Source organism: Microcebus murinus, chromosome 23 (genome assembly GCF_040939455.1).
Source record: "Microcebus murinus isolate Inina chromosome 23, M.murinus_Inina_mat1.0, whole genome shotgun sequence".
NCBI classification, from domain to species: Eukaryota; Metazoa; Chordata; class Mammalia; order Primates; family Cheirogaleidae; genus Microcebus; species Microcebus murinus.
The window spans coordinates 28,658,823-28,676,072 of NC_134126.1; the positions used below are offsets into that span (position 1 = coordinate 28,658,823).

Genomic DNA, 17,250 nt, shown 5'->3' on the forward strand with positions numbered 1-17,250 from the left:
CTTCTTGAAAGGTGTTATTCATCCATACAAACCCTTCTAATGACTTCCCAACTCACCAGGGAAAAATAAAATCAAAAATCCTTTTCCTGGCCTCCTAGGCCCTGTGAGATCTGCAGTCCCCCCTACTTCCTTCCTCCCCACGCCCCCATCCCCCGCCCACCCCTCTGATTCTCTCCTACACTCTCCACCGTGTTCACGCCACTCCAATCACACTGACCTCCTTTCTTGCAGGCTCCTTGAATACCCTGGGCACACTCCCACCTCAGGGCCTTTGCACTTGCTGGTCTGCCCACCTGAAAGGCTCTTCCCCAGCTATCCACAATTCACTCCCCCCACACCATCAGAGAGGCCTTTTCTGATCAACCTGACAAAATAGCACACCTACCCCTGCCCATATCCCCATTTTTTGGATATCTATTCCCTGTGCAACAAAATCGGGATGTCACCGCCTGGCTTAGCCACCTCCCAGCATCGCTTTAATGAATTCATGAAACGATGCCTACAAATGCGCTTCCTCAGCTGGAAAAGCGCAAAGCCAAACCTGAGCGGCTCCGCGGTGCCAGGCGTGCGGCATACACACGGATGTTTGTGGAATGTACAAGCTCCCAAATGTTTTCAAATGTCAAGATGCACAGGAACGGGAGAAACAGTCTGTGTCGACGGGAGCACGGTTCTGAATCGTGCGTGTACAGGGGTATCTGCCCTGCTGATAATTTACGGTAAAAGCAGCCCCATACCAGCGTTGCCCTTGGAAACTTGATGCTACAAAACCCACCGGGCCTCACATCCCCCCAAAGTAGGACTGTCTGGTCATCCATCATCTCTTCTACTCTCCCTTCCTTCCACTGGGGCTGTCTTCTCTTGCATCTGCCCTCCTACTAGACCTTCCAGACGCTTCCTTCCACGGCCAACAGGCTGCCTCCTGCCCACAGTGGCACTTGGCCCCTGCAGGCTCTTACTGCAGCTCCGCATGCCCTGGGGCCTCCTTAATCGGGGAGACTCCCGCGCTCTCTCTCTCCCCCCCCACACTTCAGGCACTCTGGAGGTAGGACCCGCATTCTGCTGGGCTCAGTGTTGCTTCAGCGGCGCCACCTCTCACCCTCCTCGCCCTCCTGGACAAGCCTGGCCTCCTCTGAGGTCCTCTGCCCCATAAGCGCGGCCGCCAGTGAGTCCTGTCTAGTTGGATGGCACCTGCCATTCGACAGGTACCAAGGCGAACTCATCCTCTTCCCTGCAAAACATGTTCCTTCTCCTGTGATTCCTCAGTGAGAGAATTCCCCCGTCCCTAAAGTTGCTAAGCCAGAAACAACCTCAGAATCTGCTCTGCTCCTTCCCTCCCTCTGCCCCATGTCCACATTCTCCCCTAGTACTATTGATTCTCACTCCCAGACGCCTTCTGAACCCGGCTCCTCCTTTCCGTCCCCTTGCTGCAGACTACACTACTGCACTAGCTCCAAAAACGGTCTCCTTCACCCCAGTTCTGCGCTCCCTTCCCCATCTATCATCCACCCTGCCTAACACCCTTTGACGGCTTCATGCTCAGTGTGGCAAGGTCTTTTGTGATCTGGCCTCCTCGACCTACCTGTGGGTCCCCAGAAGCACTGAATGCTGCAACCACAATGACCCCTAGTAACCCCGAGCAGAAGCTTGCTTGCATGTACACACGCTACACCCTCCCCCAGGTCTCCCCTGGCTAAATTATACTCCTTCCTCAAGATGCAGCTCAATGGTTTCCCCCAGCAGGTCCCTGCCGGCTCCCCTCCCCCCTCAGTCCTCTCTCCCTGGAAGCTGCCATGGCCCCTCTCGCAGCCTTGTCACCCTCTGGCACTAACTTCGTCAACTGCCAAACCACCTTTTGTCCTCCCCAGGCAACAATGCTTCCAGATTCCTCCCCACCTGCTTCGGTTGGTAGTGACAGTAAAATTGATACGACGCCACGCTCTACTCCGAGTATTTTATAAATATCAACTCATTTAATCCTACAGCAACTCTACAATCATTACCCCCATTTTCAATTGGTTGAAACGAGGAAGTCAAGTGACTAATCCAGCCAGGAAGTGGCAGAACCAGAGCTAGCTCCAGTCTGTGCTCTAAACTACCATACCTACTGCCTCCAGATAGTATTTTTAAGGGGAACGGCCAACATTAATATCACCCTGAGCAAAATGTAATTTTGAAACACGAGCTCCTAAGCAAACAAAAATTAGCCATGTGGGGGATCATCTCTTGCTTTGGGCTTAATTACCCACACCTCTGGCTCCTTCAACCAGGACAGAGGACTCTGCAGGTGGGAAAGTGTCAGCACCGGACAGGGATGCCCCCAGCCCAGCTCCCCAGGTCTCGGCAAACGGCCCCTCCCAGAAAGGCCCCCTCACCTTGTCTCCCAGGCCCTCGGCCTCCTCGGCCAGCAGGTAGACGCTGGTGCCGTCGGCCAGCAGCAGGGCGGTGTCGGTGGTGGAGGAGGAGCGGGGCCGGCACTGGTGCTGGTGCAGGATGGCGGCCAGGCCGCTGTCCTGGGGGGCCTTGCGCAGCAGGTGGGGGCTGCCGCGCTGCGGCTCCAGGGAGCTGCTCTTGGAGCGCCGGCTGCCGCCCCCGCCGCCCCCGCCGCTGTGCAGGCTGGCGCCCCGCTTGATGGAGGGCCGCGAGCGGATCTGCTGCAGCACGCGGTTGAAGGCGGTGGGCCGGGCGGGCAGGTCGTGCAGGGACACGGCGTAGGACACGCGGTGCATCTCGGGGGAGCGCTCCTTCTCGTCCGGGGAGTCATGGTCCGACATGCCCTGCTGCTGCTGCTGCTGCTGCTGCGACTCCTGAGACGCCTGGTGCTCCCGCTCCCGCGAGCGGCGGCGGCTGTGGAACAGGTGCTTCAGGCCGTGGCCGAACATGGAGCCCTCGGAGAGCTGCTGGATTTTCTTAGGGAGAAGAGACAGAGACCCCGGTGAGTGGAAAGCTCTAGAAGGCCTCCTGGGGGAGGGGGAAGGCCAAGGGTCTGTTCTCGGGAGACCAGCATAGCTACTGCAGCTATCTAAACCCGCAGGATCCCTAGAGGTGGCCTGTCCTGCCTAACAGGTCACCTTGTAAAAAGGCAGTAACCCAGGCGGGGCGCGGTGGCTCAGGCCTGTAATCCTAGCTCTCTGGGAGGCCGAGGCGGGTGGATTGCTCAAGGTCTGCAAGGTGAGCAAGAGGGAGACCCCATCTCTACTAAAAATAGAAAGAAATTAATTGGCCAACTAAAAATATATAGAAAAAATTAGCCAGGCATGGTGGTGCACACCTGTAGTCCCAGCTACTCGGGAGGCTGAGGCAGGAGGATCGCTTGAGCCCAGGAGTTTGAGGTTGCTGTGAGCTAGGCTGATGCCATAGCACTCTAGCCCGGACAACAGAATGAGACTCTGTCTCAAAAAAAAAAAAAAAAAAAAAGAAAGGCAGCAACCCAGACCTATCCTTTCATTCCCAAAGAAATGCACCCCATGGTTTCCCACAGGACGTTCCAAACAAAACGTGGACGTAGGGTTTCTAGGAAAGATGCCCTCAGGGCTACAGTCTTGGGCTTAGTGGACACACAGGCAGTACCTGGCTCACTGCATTGGGTCGTCTAGACTAATCTCTCCCCCCACAACCTCTCAGTCCTTTCCTCCTTCCAAGTTAGACCGTCCTTCAAGCTGCACTGGCTCTTTCCGGCCACCAAGCATCCATTCCAAAGATGCCCCACTGAAGCGCTGCTTGGGAAAATTGAGGTCATCCAATTGGGTTACGCTGTGGTAGCAGACACTACTAACTGCCTACCCAATATCTGTTTCCCTTTCTGTCTTACCAACCAAACCGCAAGGATTTAATTCATCTTGCTAAAAATTCCTGCTTCACCAGACTCCCTTGCAGCTAGGGACACAGTTTTGGCCTATGAAAAGCAAGGTGAGGGGTTCTGGGAATATTTTGTTTTCTTGACAAAGGCACTGGCCCTACTTCTTTCCATCTGGAATGTGAATGTAATGGTTGGAAATGCAGTGGCTATTCTGCACGCATGAGGTCACGTGGTTGATGATAAAGACCCCACACACACATAGATGGTGGAGCCCAACAGACGGGCCTGGGAACTAGGTGGCCTGTGGAGCCACCAAACCAGTCATGAATGCCTACCCTGGGATTCTTGTTACATGAAACAAATAAATCTATCATTGTCTACACAACTCTAGCATGATTTTCCGTTATGTGTAGCCAATTTCATTCCTGACATAGTTGGCAATAAAATAAACTTTATTTCGATGAGCATACCTTGGAGTGTAGCCAAGACTGGGACCAATTCCTTAGCATATATTTGGAACCAGCTATCCAGATGGGTAGCTTTCCCCTCAGACTGGACCAAAGCACAGAGGCCCTGGAGCCCGGCGCTGCCCTGGCCCAGCCTTGCCTCCTAGCTCGTCACTGAGCTTGTCCAGCTGCTCCTCAGGCAAGACTGCTCAGAGCGACACCGCTGGATGGCCCACCAGGCCGAGGCAACCGTGGTGTAATTCCAGACAGCTGCTTCTGTCAGGGGACGGCGTGTCTGGCCAGGCCGAGCCCTCTACAAGGGCTTCGGAGCTGCTGAGCGGACGGGTGGAACTCAGGGGAGACCCACACTCTGTGAATCCTAAGAGGAAAACTCAGAACCCAGCCATGCGGGTCTGGGCACGGTAGCTCACGCCGGTCATCCTAGTACTCTGGGAGGCCGAGGTGGGCAGATCACTCAAGGTCAGGAGTTCAAAACCAGCCTAAGCAAGAGCGAGATACCGTCTCTACTAAAAATAGAAAGAAATTAATTGGCCAACTAAAAATATATAGAATAAATTAGCTGGGCATGGTGGCGCATGCCTGTAGTCTCAACTACTCAGGAGGCTGAGGCAGGAGGATTGCTGGAGCATAGGAGTGGGAGGTTGCTGTGAGCTAGGCTGATGCCACGGCACTCTAGCCGGGACAACAGAGTGAGACTCTTGTCTCAAAACCCAGCCATTCGGAGCCCAATGAGGCATGGCAGGTTTTCCAGTGTGAGGAACAACCCACAATCTCATGAGGCAGCCTCGTTTTAAAAAACATTCCCAAGAATTACACACACTGGATTTCTTTCTTTTTTTTTTTCTTTTTTGTAGAAACAAACTTACAGAGCAGAAAACTTAGACCATGCAGAAACCAAGAAGAAATAAATAATCTTACATCTTCTGAATTAGCTGACCTCACTCTTATGCTACCTCCCACCTCAGCGTTGATTTTGTGCCGGCAGCTGCACTTACATCGGGACGTAAATAACTCTGTTACTGTGTATTTGTGTAAAATGTGTGGATTTTCATTTTTCGCCTCATCTGAGTGCCCCGCCATCCTCAAAGTAGGTGAGGCCCTTACGTCACCCATTTTACAGACCAGCTAAGTCACACCATCACAACTCATCATGAACTAACACAGTTTATAGTAAGTAGTAGTTTTCCAGGGGCTTTTTATTCCACTCGAGTCTCATTTGATTTTCCCGGATACTAACAAAAGCTACAACCGCAACACTGCCATTTATAGATGAAGAAATCAAGGCTACAACTGTTTCTTCCCAAGAACTGAATTCTGGGGCAGCCCTGGAGACGGCTAAGTTACACAGTGCCAGGTTCTCCCACCCCTTCGGGGCCAGCCCCAGGCAGGGCCACGAGGCCACCTGAACCTGTGCTGGGGAGAACCAAGACGTCCAAGGCGGAGAGCACGGTGGAGCTCACTCCACCATGGGCTTGGAACGGGCCAGATCCTGCGGCCTCCAGACCAGGGACGAGCCAGGACACCTCCCTCTCCCTCAGGCCCCGGATGATAAGAGACCTCCCCCCCAGGCATCGAGGATGGGGCCAGCTGGCTCTGGCATCCGCCCAGCTGCTTCTGCCAAGTGGTCACATGACGTGTTACCAGTTGTCTTTCTTGCATTCTATTCCAGTTCCCTTCCTCCTCTCCCTCCTCTCCTAGACTGGCTCCTCCAATCCCAAGGTCCCTCTTCTATTATCCACGCAGGTAGAATGTTTCACCTCAAAAGACTCCAGCACAAGACCTGGGGCTCGGAGGAGGCATTTCCTCTCCCCCAGCCTTGGGAATCGGGGGGGAGGTGCCGGGGAGACCTACAGCAGCCACCACCGTCTGCCACGGTGTGCCCTGGGTCCTAACACTTTGGCCAATTTATTTTTCAAATCATACAACAGCATTTTTTCAAAGTGCTCACTGATTTACGCTCTCATACTAACCTGACACCAGCCTAATTCTCAGGAGGAGCCAGGCATGTGATAGATCATAGCCTCAGCATCCCCATTTTGCAGATGAGGAAACTGAGGCACAGCATAGCTAAGTGGCTCCTTCGAGCCACACAGACGAGCCCCCAACTTCCAGTCTGGTTTACCTTCACAGGCCTACAGGCTGATTCCAAGACTAAAGTGCAGATGGCATTTGCATGTGTCCCCGAACAGTACCAAGGGCAGGACTAAAACAAAACGAAAACGACTGGGTCAGGGGAAAGTAGGCCCCCTGAACCGTAGTCGTGGATCTGCCTGTGCCACATCATAGGACTTGGGCAAGACTCTGAAACACGGAGTCATCATTTCCCACCTCCCCGGCTGTTCTGCAGCTAAAGGAAAGCTGGGAAGGTGACTAGGTGACCACAGGACCTTTGCCCCAGCCGCACTGAAGAGTCTGTAAAGGTCCGAGGGAAGCATGAGGGAAAGAACAAAAAAGAAGTCAAAGAACAGAGTCAGGGGACGAGGCTGCTCCAAATGAAAGGGATTTTTCTCACTTATAAGGTGCCCAGCAAGAACAGCAAGGTGACACAGGGGCCGGGCTGCTTCTGCCGTGTGGCTGTCAGGAAGGAGATGGTTAAAGAAAGAGTGACAGGGTAAAGTATTTAAAAAAAAAAAACCCTCAGTGCATACATATCACCAGCTACAAGTTTGAGAAGTGAGGAAAACCATGGTGACTAGCTCAAGGGAACTCAGCCGCCAACGCGGCAGAAAGCACCACCTGCTCTGACTAACAGGTCCCAGCTACTAAATGTCACTTGCTTTTCCACATTGACTTTTGCTTTTCCCTCGCTGCCAGAAACCATTTTGGTGGCCAAATGAAGCCACGTACTAGAAACAGAGAGCGGAGATGTTTCGGAGTCAGAGCTGGGACACAAACAGAACTCTGGCGCTCCTCGGGACCGGAGCGAGAGGCGCTGTCCCCGGCACTGGCCGGAAGTTGGGCAGAGAGGAGAGCTCCCCGGGGTGCGGTGCTGACAGCTCGGGAGGCAAGGAGGGGAGGCCTGCTCCCGCCCCTGGGACTATCTTTAGGGGCAGGGAAGGACCCTATCTCCTTGGGAGGCATCATCCTTTCAGGAAGAGAAGGCACTAGATGGTTTCCGAAAGATCCTTCCTGAGAAGCCTGCGGTTTCCAAACAGTTAGGCCTCACCCGTCCTCCTCCCTGGGCGTGGGTCCCCTAAAGGGGAAGTTTGCTCCCAAATCTGCAAACACAGCTGCACGAAGCCAAACCCAAAATGCTTCGGGGGTACGGTGCCCTTGGCACCCTCTGGTTAAACGTGGCCAAACGCGGTTTCCAATTCCTACCGGTCCCCGTGTTCTCCACGATTCCCAGAAAAGCTGAGAGGATCTTAAAAGGTCACAGCCACCTATAGCTAATCATCCCACCGGCTGGCAGCTGACGGCAAAGCCCTCCCTCTCGCCTGGGTCTGAAACTCCCTCTGCCCCGCCGATGGCGTGGCTGTTGAGGGTTTGGTGGGGTGACTGGGTCACCCTGAGCCTTTCTTTGCAAGCCTAGGTCGCCAACGTTCCTCTATTTATAGGGTCTCTATGGAAACAGGGCCAACATGAGAGAGAGCGATTCACTGTGAAAGCCCACAGAGTTCTCTCCGGATCCAAAGTGGATTGTGGAAGTGTCCCATTGCCCTTAAGAAGCTTTGGACGGGGAGCCCGAGGGAGGAGCAGGAGGGGACCCGCCACCCTGGGTTTGGCGCTGGTGACCACAACAGCAGAGAAGAGTGAGTCGCTGCAACTGTTCAGGCCTGTTTGGGGTTTTCACTGGAAACACAGTGATGAAGGATTTTTGGAATCATGCTTTCTTTCCCAGAATCACAACTGACATTAAAAAAACAACAAAACAAACCAGATCTCAACTCAGGGGCAAATGATATCCCCATTCCCAATTTTATTTTAATTCCTCCTTCCTTTATTGCTTAGAGAATTCTGCCTGGAGCCAACACAGGTGGGGAAAGGTCACCTCATCCACTGGGTCTTTGAGCAGAACTGACTCAACATATACTTGCATAAAAGACTTTTATTGAAGTTCTCAGCATGATATGCTCTCTCTCTGTCTCTTTGCATCCTACCCGCCCTGCACCGCCTCCCTGCTCCAAAAGCCCTCTCTGATCATGCCAGTCTGCCCCGCTCTCCCCCAACCCTGAACGAATAATCGCTTGTTATCTGCACCACTCATTTTGCAATTAATCGTGCACTGCCTTGTGACATTGCTTCTAGTGCTCTCTCCAACTGCTATCCAACTTCTCACCTACTGATGGACGGAGGCCTTGATGAGAATTCGAGTGACCCATTGGCAGGAGCTATGTCATCTACGTCTTTGTGTCCCTAACATCACCTGGCAGAGACCTCAATGCAAACAGGGTGACTGCTACGTAATTATTTGCTCATTTGTTTTCTGAGCAGAAACTATCCAAATCTACAAACCCACCTTACAAAGGTGATTGAACCTTTAGATAACTACCTTCTCCAAAGACATCCTCTTTTCCAAAGATTTAAAATGCTCAGTCAAGTGGCCTTTCCTCTTGTCTAACTCAGATCCCTCCTGCTGCAGTTTAAACCCTTGTCTCACTCTATTATCACAGTCACTGCCAAGACTGGAAGGCTTGGAAGGAGATGAACGCAGACAGAGAAGCCAGAATGTGTTTGCTGTCTTCACAAATGGCTTAGGCAGGACCTGGGTGGGGGCTCGTGTCCTTACAGCCAGCTTTGTTTTCCATAGTGGATGTCACTCAGTTAACTGGGCTGGAATAAGGAAGCCTTTAGTCATTTGGTTTGAAAAGTCAAATACTGTTTTTCTAACACAAATCACAAACCATACCTGCTATCTCCCAACGGCTCTGTTCTAACTTCTTACACAGAGACAGACTTAAGTGTTTGGCTGACAAAGGAGGACCCTGTCCAGCCCCGGCCTCATTCCAAAAATGCACCACGTATAGTCTGTGGGTCGTTCAAAGACAGACACTGTTGCTTAGAGGAGAGATGAAAACAGAGATGAGTTTTGAGCTGATCTCTAAGACCTGCCACTGACAGAGCTGCCTGAGCCTTTTTTATTTCCCCAGCTCCTGACACCCATGCTTTTTAAAAATTTCAACCCAAAATTCAGGTCCTATCAGATGTTTCAACTCCTCATTGAGGGAGAGTCTTGTTAACAGGATTGGCAGCGAAGACAATAATTAGATACACAAGAGGAAGCACATTCTGTAAATACTAAGCCTGCAAGACAGCTCCTACTAGAACATCTAGGGCAGCTGGGAATTAATCTAGAACCAATATGTGGCAGGAGAACAGAGAGCTTCGTTTGCCACATGCTTTCCCATCGGTGACCAGCTCCTCCAGAGCCCACATACAGAGTTGTTCCGAATGCTACTGAAGGCTCAAGAGTGGGGGACAGGCCGGGCGCGGTGGCTCACGCCTGTAATCCTAGCACTCTGGGAGGCTGAGGCAGGTGGATCGTTTGAGCTCAGGAGTTCGAAACCAGCCTGAGCAAGAGCGAGACCCTGTCTCTACTATAAATAGAAAGAAATTAATTGGCCAACTAATATATACATAGAAAAAATTAGCTGGGCATGGTGGCGCGTGCCTGTAGTCCCAGCTACTCGGGAGGCTGAGGCAGGAGGATCGCTTGAGCCCAGGAGTTTGAGGTTGCTGTGAGCCAGGCTGACGCCATGGCACTCACTCTAGCCTGGGCAACAAAGTGAGACTCTGTTTCAAAAAAAAAAAAAAAAGAGTGGGGGACAATCCTGGGCCTCAGGACCCTCGGGCTGCCTCACATAAGGTACAAGTGGGATAAAACAGTACCTTCAGCATTCGCTGTTCCAGACAGTTCCAGCCAAAGGCCCTGCACGAGACTTGGCACTTGCCGCCTCACTTCCTCCCTTCAGAAAGCCCTTCTCACTTGTTTGGTAACTGGCTTTCTACTCTTTAAAATCTCAGTCTACATGCACCTCCTCTAGAACACATTTCCCGATTGACCCCACATGTTTCTGACTCCATCGCAAGATGCTCAAAGCGCCCTTAAACTTACACGTCCTTTAATGGATAGTGGTTTTTTTTTTTTTTTTTTGCAAGTATTTGCAAAAAAAAAAAAAAAATACTATTTGACCTGGGAGCTCACCTGGAGGTGAAGGCAGTATCTATTGTCAAAAAAACTGATTTCCCATTTCTTTCTTTTCAGGTTCTACCTCCTCCGATAAAATCTATCCCAGGGGTCTAGCTCCCACCCGAGATTGCTGGAATCTTCCAGGCTGAACATACCACTTCTGAAGCAGAACTACGGGGCGGATGACTGATGACGCAGCAAGGCCCCGGACGGCCACACCCTACGTCAGAACAGCCCCCCGGAGCCCCGGAGCACACACGGGCCTTCATCCCACCCACACTCTTAGGAAGCAGCGTGTCTTCTCTCTCATTTAAAAAATGGAGAAACAGAGGCCCATAAGATTGATCAAAACTCTGGGCCTTAAAAAAAAAAAAAAGTACAAGAAACAAAAGCACAGAAAACAAGCAGGGGCTTCTTGGGAATATCGATGTTCTTTTTCTTGACTTGGGGAGTGGGGGGAGATGAGGTGTCTGCTTTGCTATTGTCATTTAAACTGTACCCACCTGTTTTCAGGCACTAGATAAGCACGTTTCACAATTTAATTCAGCAGCGCCCTTCCTGCTGAAGGCGGGCAGTGTGCAGTTGTCCGCAGGACGCCCGGTGGGCTCTCTACGGGGGTGTTGGGGGCACACGGCCACGCACGGAGGACTGCGCCACCCGTGACTCCCGGCACAGGTGGTGAGCCAGCAGGGAGAACCACTCAGGGTCCGCTTCTGACTTTCTCTCTGATATGTGGCTCCCAGTTGTTTTCCCTACTCTTCCCTCTGAGCAGGCAGGAAGACCAACCAGTGAATGGTGTGAAGAGAAGAGCAAGAGCAGGAAATCCAAATGAGTGTTGAGTCAAAACCAGGATGGGGGCAGGGTGCGGTGGCTCACGCCTGTAATCCTAGCTCTCTGGGAGGCCTAGGCGGGCGGATTGCTCGAGGTCAGGAGTGAGAAACCAGCCTGAGCAAGAGCGAGACCCTGTCTCTACTATAAATAGAAAGAAAGTAATTGGCCAGCTAATATATACAGAAAAAAATTAGCCGGGCATGGTGGCGCATGCCTGTAGTCCCAGCTACTCGGGAGGCTGAGGCAGGAGGATGGCTTGAGCCCAGGAGTTGGAGGTTGCTGTGAGCTAGGCTGATGCCACGGCACTCACTCTAGCCTGGGCAATAAAGTGAGACTCTGTCTCAAAAAAAGAAAACAAACAAAAAAACCCCCCACCAGGATGGGGATAATGGAACCGGGAGCTCCCTCTTTTTCTTTGGGGAAAGATATTAACACTGCTCGGAAATCTCTGGGGGAAATCATTCACAGGGGCTTTTGTGAAAGGAAAGGGAACCTCAGGGGAAGGCCTCTGGCCAGCATCCCCGGACCCTTCCTTTTGGGAAAGGCTCCTTCCCTCCGCTGCACAGGGGTGGGTGGGAGCCGTGGGGAGGTCGGTACTTTCCTCCCCTGCCCGCAGGGCTTCCGTGACATATCAGCACAGGACCAGCTCGCTCTTACGGTAGGCCATTTATCCTGGGCCTCAGAACTATAGTATCTACCAAATGATAGATTTTTAACAGGGACATGTGCTCCGTGTCTCTTTCTGCAGTTTTCCCCTAAGCGCCTCTCCTCGCCCGTTCTCACCGGGGCTGGGTTTTCTTGCTGGAGAATTCTGGTACACTTTTGGCCAGCCAGCACTGTCCGTGGCCGGCAACCCCAGCGTCTGCTCCCAGTGAGCAGGGAAGCTGGTAACACAAAGGACTGGAGAATGAGGACAGATGAATGGAGACACGAACTCAAGTGATTAAACTGGAATCCAGGCCACAAGTGGCTGGGCAATGTGACTCTGAATTGTTGGGCTCCTGTTGCAGGGGTGTCTCTTGAGATCGTCCCCGAAAAGGTCACCCAGGTGTGTGGAGTAGCTGAGAAGACCCCCAAAGTATCTGCACGAGCCTCCTGTGGGACAATGTCCATTTTCAGTTATAGTTATAGTTTTAAAATTGTGCTGCTTAACTACTTTTCTTCTTTTCGTTGGCCCTTCCCTCCCTGTAATCACAGACCCCAGGCCACCAGAGCAGAAATTTACCGTGCACAGTAAGATGCTCCGCAGTGCTAAAGGACCAGAGGGAGACCATAGGAGCCCCTGAAAGCACTGGCTGTCGCTAGTTAAGCATCATTCAGATCACTCCAGCAAAAACGAAAATTCTGTCCTCTTCCTCTGCCTCTCCAACCTCGACAGAGGTGCTTTAGACAGAGCTTCTTATTTTTGCCCCTTTCTCAAGATGATTTCCTCCAATGCACTTAATTTATCACAGTGCCTGGAACTGTCGCAAGAAAATAGAAGTGGGACTAAGGGACCAAAATTCCTGTCCCCAAAGTTTAAAATGAAAACAAAAGCAAACCAGAACTGCTTATCAGCCTTGACCAAACACAGGTGTGGGGTAGAGGGTATTAAAAAGTTAAACTTGCCCTTTTCTGGTACCACCATCAAATCTAAAACAAGTCAGCTTCTACCCAGTTCCAGAGACAAGGATGGACATTTTCCCTCATTGGAAAACTGTGCCAGCATCGGAAAACAACTTTTCCAGCACAGGAAAACAAGTTTGGACACACTCCAATATTCCTAGTCCCTTCCCCTACAAAGAGGCTCAGAAAAGTTAAGTGATTTGCCTGAGACCACAGAGTAAATCATACTGTGCTGGCTCCCAAGTTCATGTCTGTTTGGGAAGTCCCTGTCCTGCAAGTAAACATGTTGTGATGAAGCAGAGGTAAACAGGAAAAGGCCCGCTTGTTTCCCTGTGCTTCCACAAGCAGGCAGCCGCTAGGGTTTCTCCTGCTGGGCTCATATTGCTGTGTTTGACCTCAGTGGTATGTTTTCTTGGGGGTAGGAGGAGGATGGGGAGAGTCTCCTTTTCTTCTGCCTGATTTCAATTCCAGTTCAGAGAAGTTCAGCAGTTAATATCGAGGGTGGAGTTGTTGCTATATCTGCCCCTGATCAGAATAAGGGCATCACCAAAAAAGAGAGAAAGATGATAGAGAAGGGTGGGAACGAAGGAGCCTAAGGCAGCGTTATCTGCGGAGACAAAGACACTGCAGTCCCCCCACCACGACCAGCCCACTGTCCCTCACGAAGGCAACTGGGGAGATGAAAGCAGCCAGCAATGGTCACTGCTGGTCTGAGCTACAGGGTGAGGGAGTTTGAAGGCTGCCTCTGGTGGGCCCAGGTGAAGGTCCCACCTGGGCAAAGAATTAGGCTTGCTGGCTGGCCAGGCTCATCTGGACCAACTCAGAATGAGGCTGAAGTCTGCAGCAGAAGGCTTGCTTCCCACGACAGCATTAAGGGGACCCCCTTCCCCCGTACCGTCTGACTTAAAACAGGAACCACACCTCCTGACCACATGGGGTGGACTCAGGGGTGCCAGCTGATAGACACCAAGGACTCCCTGGGCCTGACCAAAGCGTAAGCTTCCTGTGCAGAGCCTGTCCAGTGGAATTCCTCTTTAGACATAAGGCTAGCCACGGACCTCTAAAAGGACAGCAGCAAACCAGAGATCAGATTTGAATAACTACTACAAATTTTTTTAAGTACACACAAGGACCTCACTGCCCCCCTTCTTTTCACCGCTCCCCAAGGAACGCAGACAGGTAACATACACAGGTAAGAGCACACACACTCACCTGCGCTCTGACTTCCTGACTCTGAGCCGCTCAGGCCAAATGAGGAATGTCATTGGCTTATTCTGGTGAGCTCCTTTGAGGCTGCTGCCATAGGATACAGGTTTTATTTAGCGTTAGGGAGTCCTTTCCGTTCCCCTAGCCCAGACCCTGCACCCTCTCTGGAGAGAATTCCCCTGAGGCATCAATCTCCAAGGCATCTAAGTTCCTTCCTAGGGCTGACATCTCGCTCAGCCCCACCGCGAGCTGCCATGAGAAGCCTGTGCCTGCAGTCTCCCGGGCAGCTCCAGCAAAGGTGCATTATTTATCCCGGCCGCCGTTTTAATTGATACAGAGATATATATTCAATACAGCTCGCCAATTGTCTCCGCAACCTCAGGCCGCAAAATAAACAGCTCCATGTGAACAGTCCTCTCCGATTCTGGTTCTAGCTGCTGGCTCAGCGTGTGTGCAACTTGAACCGAGGCCCCAAAACAGCCTGAGCTCTGCTCAGCCACCTGTCAATTCTCCACCCTGGGGGTTGGTTCGGCAGGCAGGCAGCGATCTCCAAGCACTAGCTTAACCTCTGGCTCCACCTAATGGCAAGAAATCCACAGGCCCCTTTCGCAGATGGACAAACTGAGCTTCATCCAGGAAGATCCCAATGGGAGGAGACTAACTGAACAAATGAAACGAATGGTCACCCAGCTTGGCCTCCCAACTCTGCAATTTTCTTCCCCTGCCACCCTACAGGAGGGAAAGTGATGTCAACTTTTTAGTTAGCATCCTGGATTTCTCCAGCCCTTTGTCTGCGAATAGCACTTCATACACATTATTCGAACAATCTCTGCTGGGTGAGTCACTAGAACGGCTGCCGAATAATGGGGAACAAACACAGAGGCCTGGCATGGAGCTGAAAGACAGAGGCACAAACAGTACCTGACGTCCCCCCAGGGTTCTAGCCCAGCATCCGCTCATCCTCTCTGACCTCTGCCTGGCTTCTCCCATCACTTTTACCCTGTTAAGGCACTTCTGCGCCGGGTGGCGCAAGACAAGTCGCCGGCTGGGCTTGCCGGGGATGGTCTGCGCTCACCTTTAAATCAGGAGGCTTGCTTCGGGGACCTGGGTTGGGCGCCGCGGCAGCGCCGGCATCTGAAGTTGGCCCGCCAGCAGAGTTAGCACCCGTGGCCTCCCCAGGCCGGAGGTCTGCGCCCGGCAGGTGGCAAGCGGCATCTTCCAGCCCAGCTCCATCCTCCTCGCCCTGTTGTTGCTGCAGCTCGTCCGATTTACACCTCTTCATGGTGTATGTGGGTCGGCAAGGGGAATCTGTCCTTCCAGCGCGCCGTCTTCGGGGGACCGCACCCCCTCTTACACTCAGAAATGAGGCCTGGGGTCTAAATTATTCACAAGAAAGGGAGTCGGCAGATCACAATTTCTTGAGTTAAAAAAAAAAAAAGATTTTTAAAGCAGGGTGAGGGAGGGGCGAGGAGGGAGAGCCTTGATTACAGCTTGGAATAGTTCATTATGACCTGGGGGGCGAAGGCAGGTCACAGTCGAGGCTGGGCGGCAGGAGTCCTTGGGCAGTCATTGCAGGAGGGAGGGGGGAGACAAGCCCCGGCCCCCAAACTTTCTGCTTCAGGGCACGGGCCGAGCGGAGGAGAGCAGGGCGGCACGGCGCATCCCTCCCGGCGGGCCGAGCTGCTGGGCGAGGCAGGGCACCGGGCAGCCGGCCGGGCACGTCCTCGTCGGCTGCCCTCGGCGCCGGCTGCGGCCCCGGGCCCTGCCGCCGGCCCCCGCCCCGCATGGGCCGGCCGCGGAGCCCGCAGCGCGCCCGGCCCCCTCCCCGCCCGCGCGCCCCGCTCCCCGCCCGCCGCGCTGCCTGCTGCAAAGCCGCGGCCGCGGCCCGGGCCCGCCGCGAGCGCGCAACCTACCCCGCCCGCTGCCTCCGCCCGGGAGGGGGAGGGCGAGGCGAGGGGCGAGTGACAGCGGCGGCCGGCCAATGGGAAGGCCGCAGGGCCGAGGGGGCGGCGTGCGGCCGCGCCGTTAGGGTTGGTTGCACGGTGCGATCCCCGGGGAGAGGTCTGGAGGGCGGTGTTGCTGCGTCTTTGCATTGCGGAGCGCGGGCGGGGCGGCGGGCTGTGCAGGCGCGGGCTCGGCGGCGGCGGCGGGGACCCTCCCGGGGACCGCTCCCCCGGGATCTCCCCCACCCATTCGCCTTATTTGGCGGGGAGGAGGCGCCGTAGGGATGTTTGTCGCCGCTGGGTTTGGGGGGGCGGGCTCCAACTTAGCACATATTATTTACATGAGGGAGACACCGATCCGATCGCCTCCAGGATACTTGGTCCGGGTCCCGAACCTAAGCGTCCGTTCAGAGCTGCAAATGCAGAGAGGAAGGGGTATTCCCCTGCCCCATACCCCCCTTCCCTGCTTTAAAGCACATTTCTCAATGAGTCTTTACTTAGCTTTGTGCTCGGAAATTGTAGTCTTTCCTATTAAAATACGATAGCATATGTGAGAGTTCCTTGCAAACTGTGAAGCGGCTTTTAAAGAAGGGGTATTAATGGCAGGTTGATACCCACAGAAGAGTAGAAAAGGGGAGCTGTCTCTTTTCCCATAAACCTCAGCCAAACCTGGCCGAGTATTCTGGAGGCAGGAGAGAGCAAATGTTGGGGTCACCAGGATACGAGGGTAGTAGTAATGACAACCCCGTTGGAGTGCCTGTTGTGTGCCTGCTGCGCTTACAATGGATTTCGCTCATCCAGCAAACGGTGGTTCCCACGATGTGGCCCGCAAACCAGCAGCGTCAGCATCACCTGGAAACGCGAGAGAAACGCGAATTCTTGGGCACCAGCCAGACCCACAGGACCAGAAGTAGTGGGCCAAGAAATCTGCGTTTTGACCAGCCCTCCAGGTAACCCTCACACGTGCTCAGGTTTGAGAACCGTTGGCACAGACGGCGGTGACGGGGCCACGCAGCCCATGAGTCACAGTGACGCTCTCTAAAGGATTTTGCAGTTTACCAATCTCTTTCACACCCGTCACGCCATTCTAGCCTCGCCGCAGTCCCGCTAGTCTGCGCGTTTCCTGACTCCCTGTGCTTCCTTCTTCCCGTTCCAACCACTCATTTTACTGTGTATCCTGGAAGAGGCTAATTTGTTAAGAATTTACTTCAGTGAAGCAGCGACTTTCTAAACTAGGCAGCTCCGTTTTTAGAAGATAGGAATTTAGGA

At 53.2% G+C, this 17,250-nt stretch overlaps 1 protein-coding gene across 2 annotated transcripts in view; it reads right to left on the reverse strand.

Moving 5' to 3' along the window:
* The window catches only part of TMCC2 (transmembrane and coiled-coil domain family 2), a 40,430-nt gene extending 24,486 nt beyond the window's left edge, over positions 1–15,944 (reverse strand). Inside the window, exons 1-3 of one of the 2 annotated variants that reach the window (XM_012759731.3) lie at positions 15,114–15,231; positions 14,045–14,128; positions 2,376–2,909 (exon numbers count right to left, since the gene is read on the reverse strand). In XM_012759731.3, coding sequence (XP_012615185.2) covers positions 2,376–2,882 — 507 coding nt within the window. In that variant the 5' untranslated portion in view covers positions 2,883–2,909; positions 14,045–14,128; positions 15,114–15,231. Of the gene's footprint in view, positions 1–2,375; positions 2,910–14,044; positions 14,129–15,113 lie in introns of both variants that reach the window. The other variant, XM_012759722.3, reaches the window with a different exon arrangement.
* Positions 15,945–17,250: the final 1,306 nt, after the last annotated feature.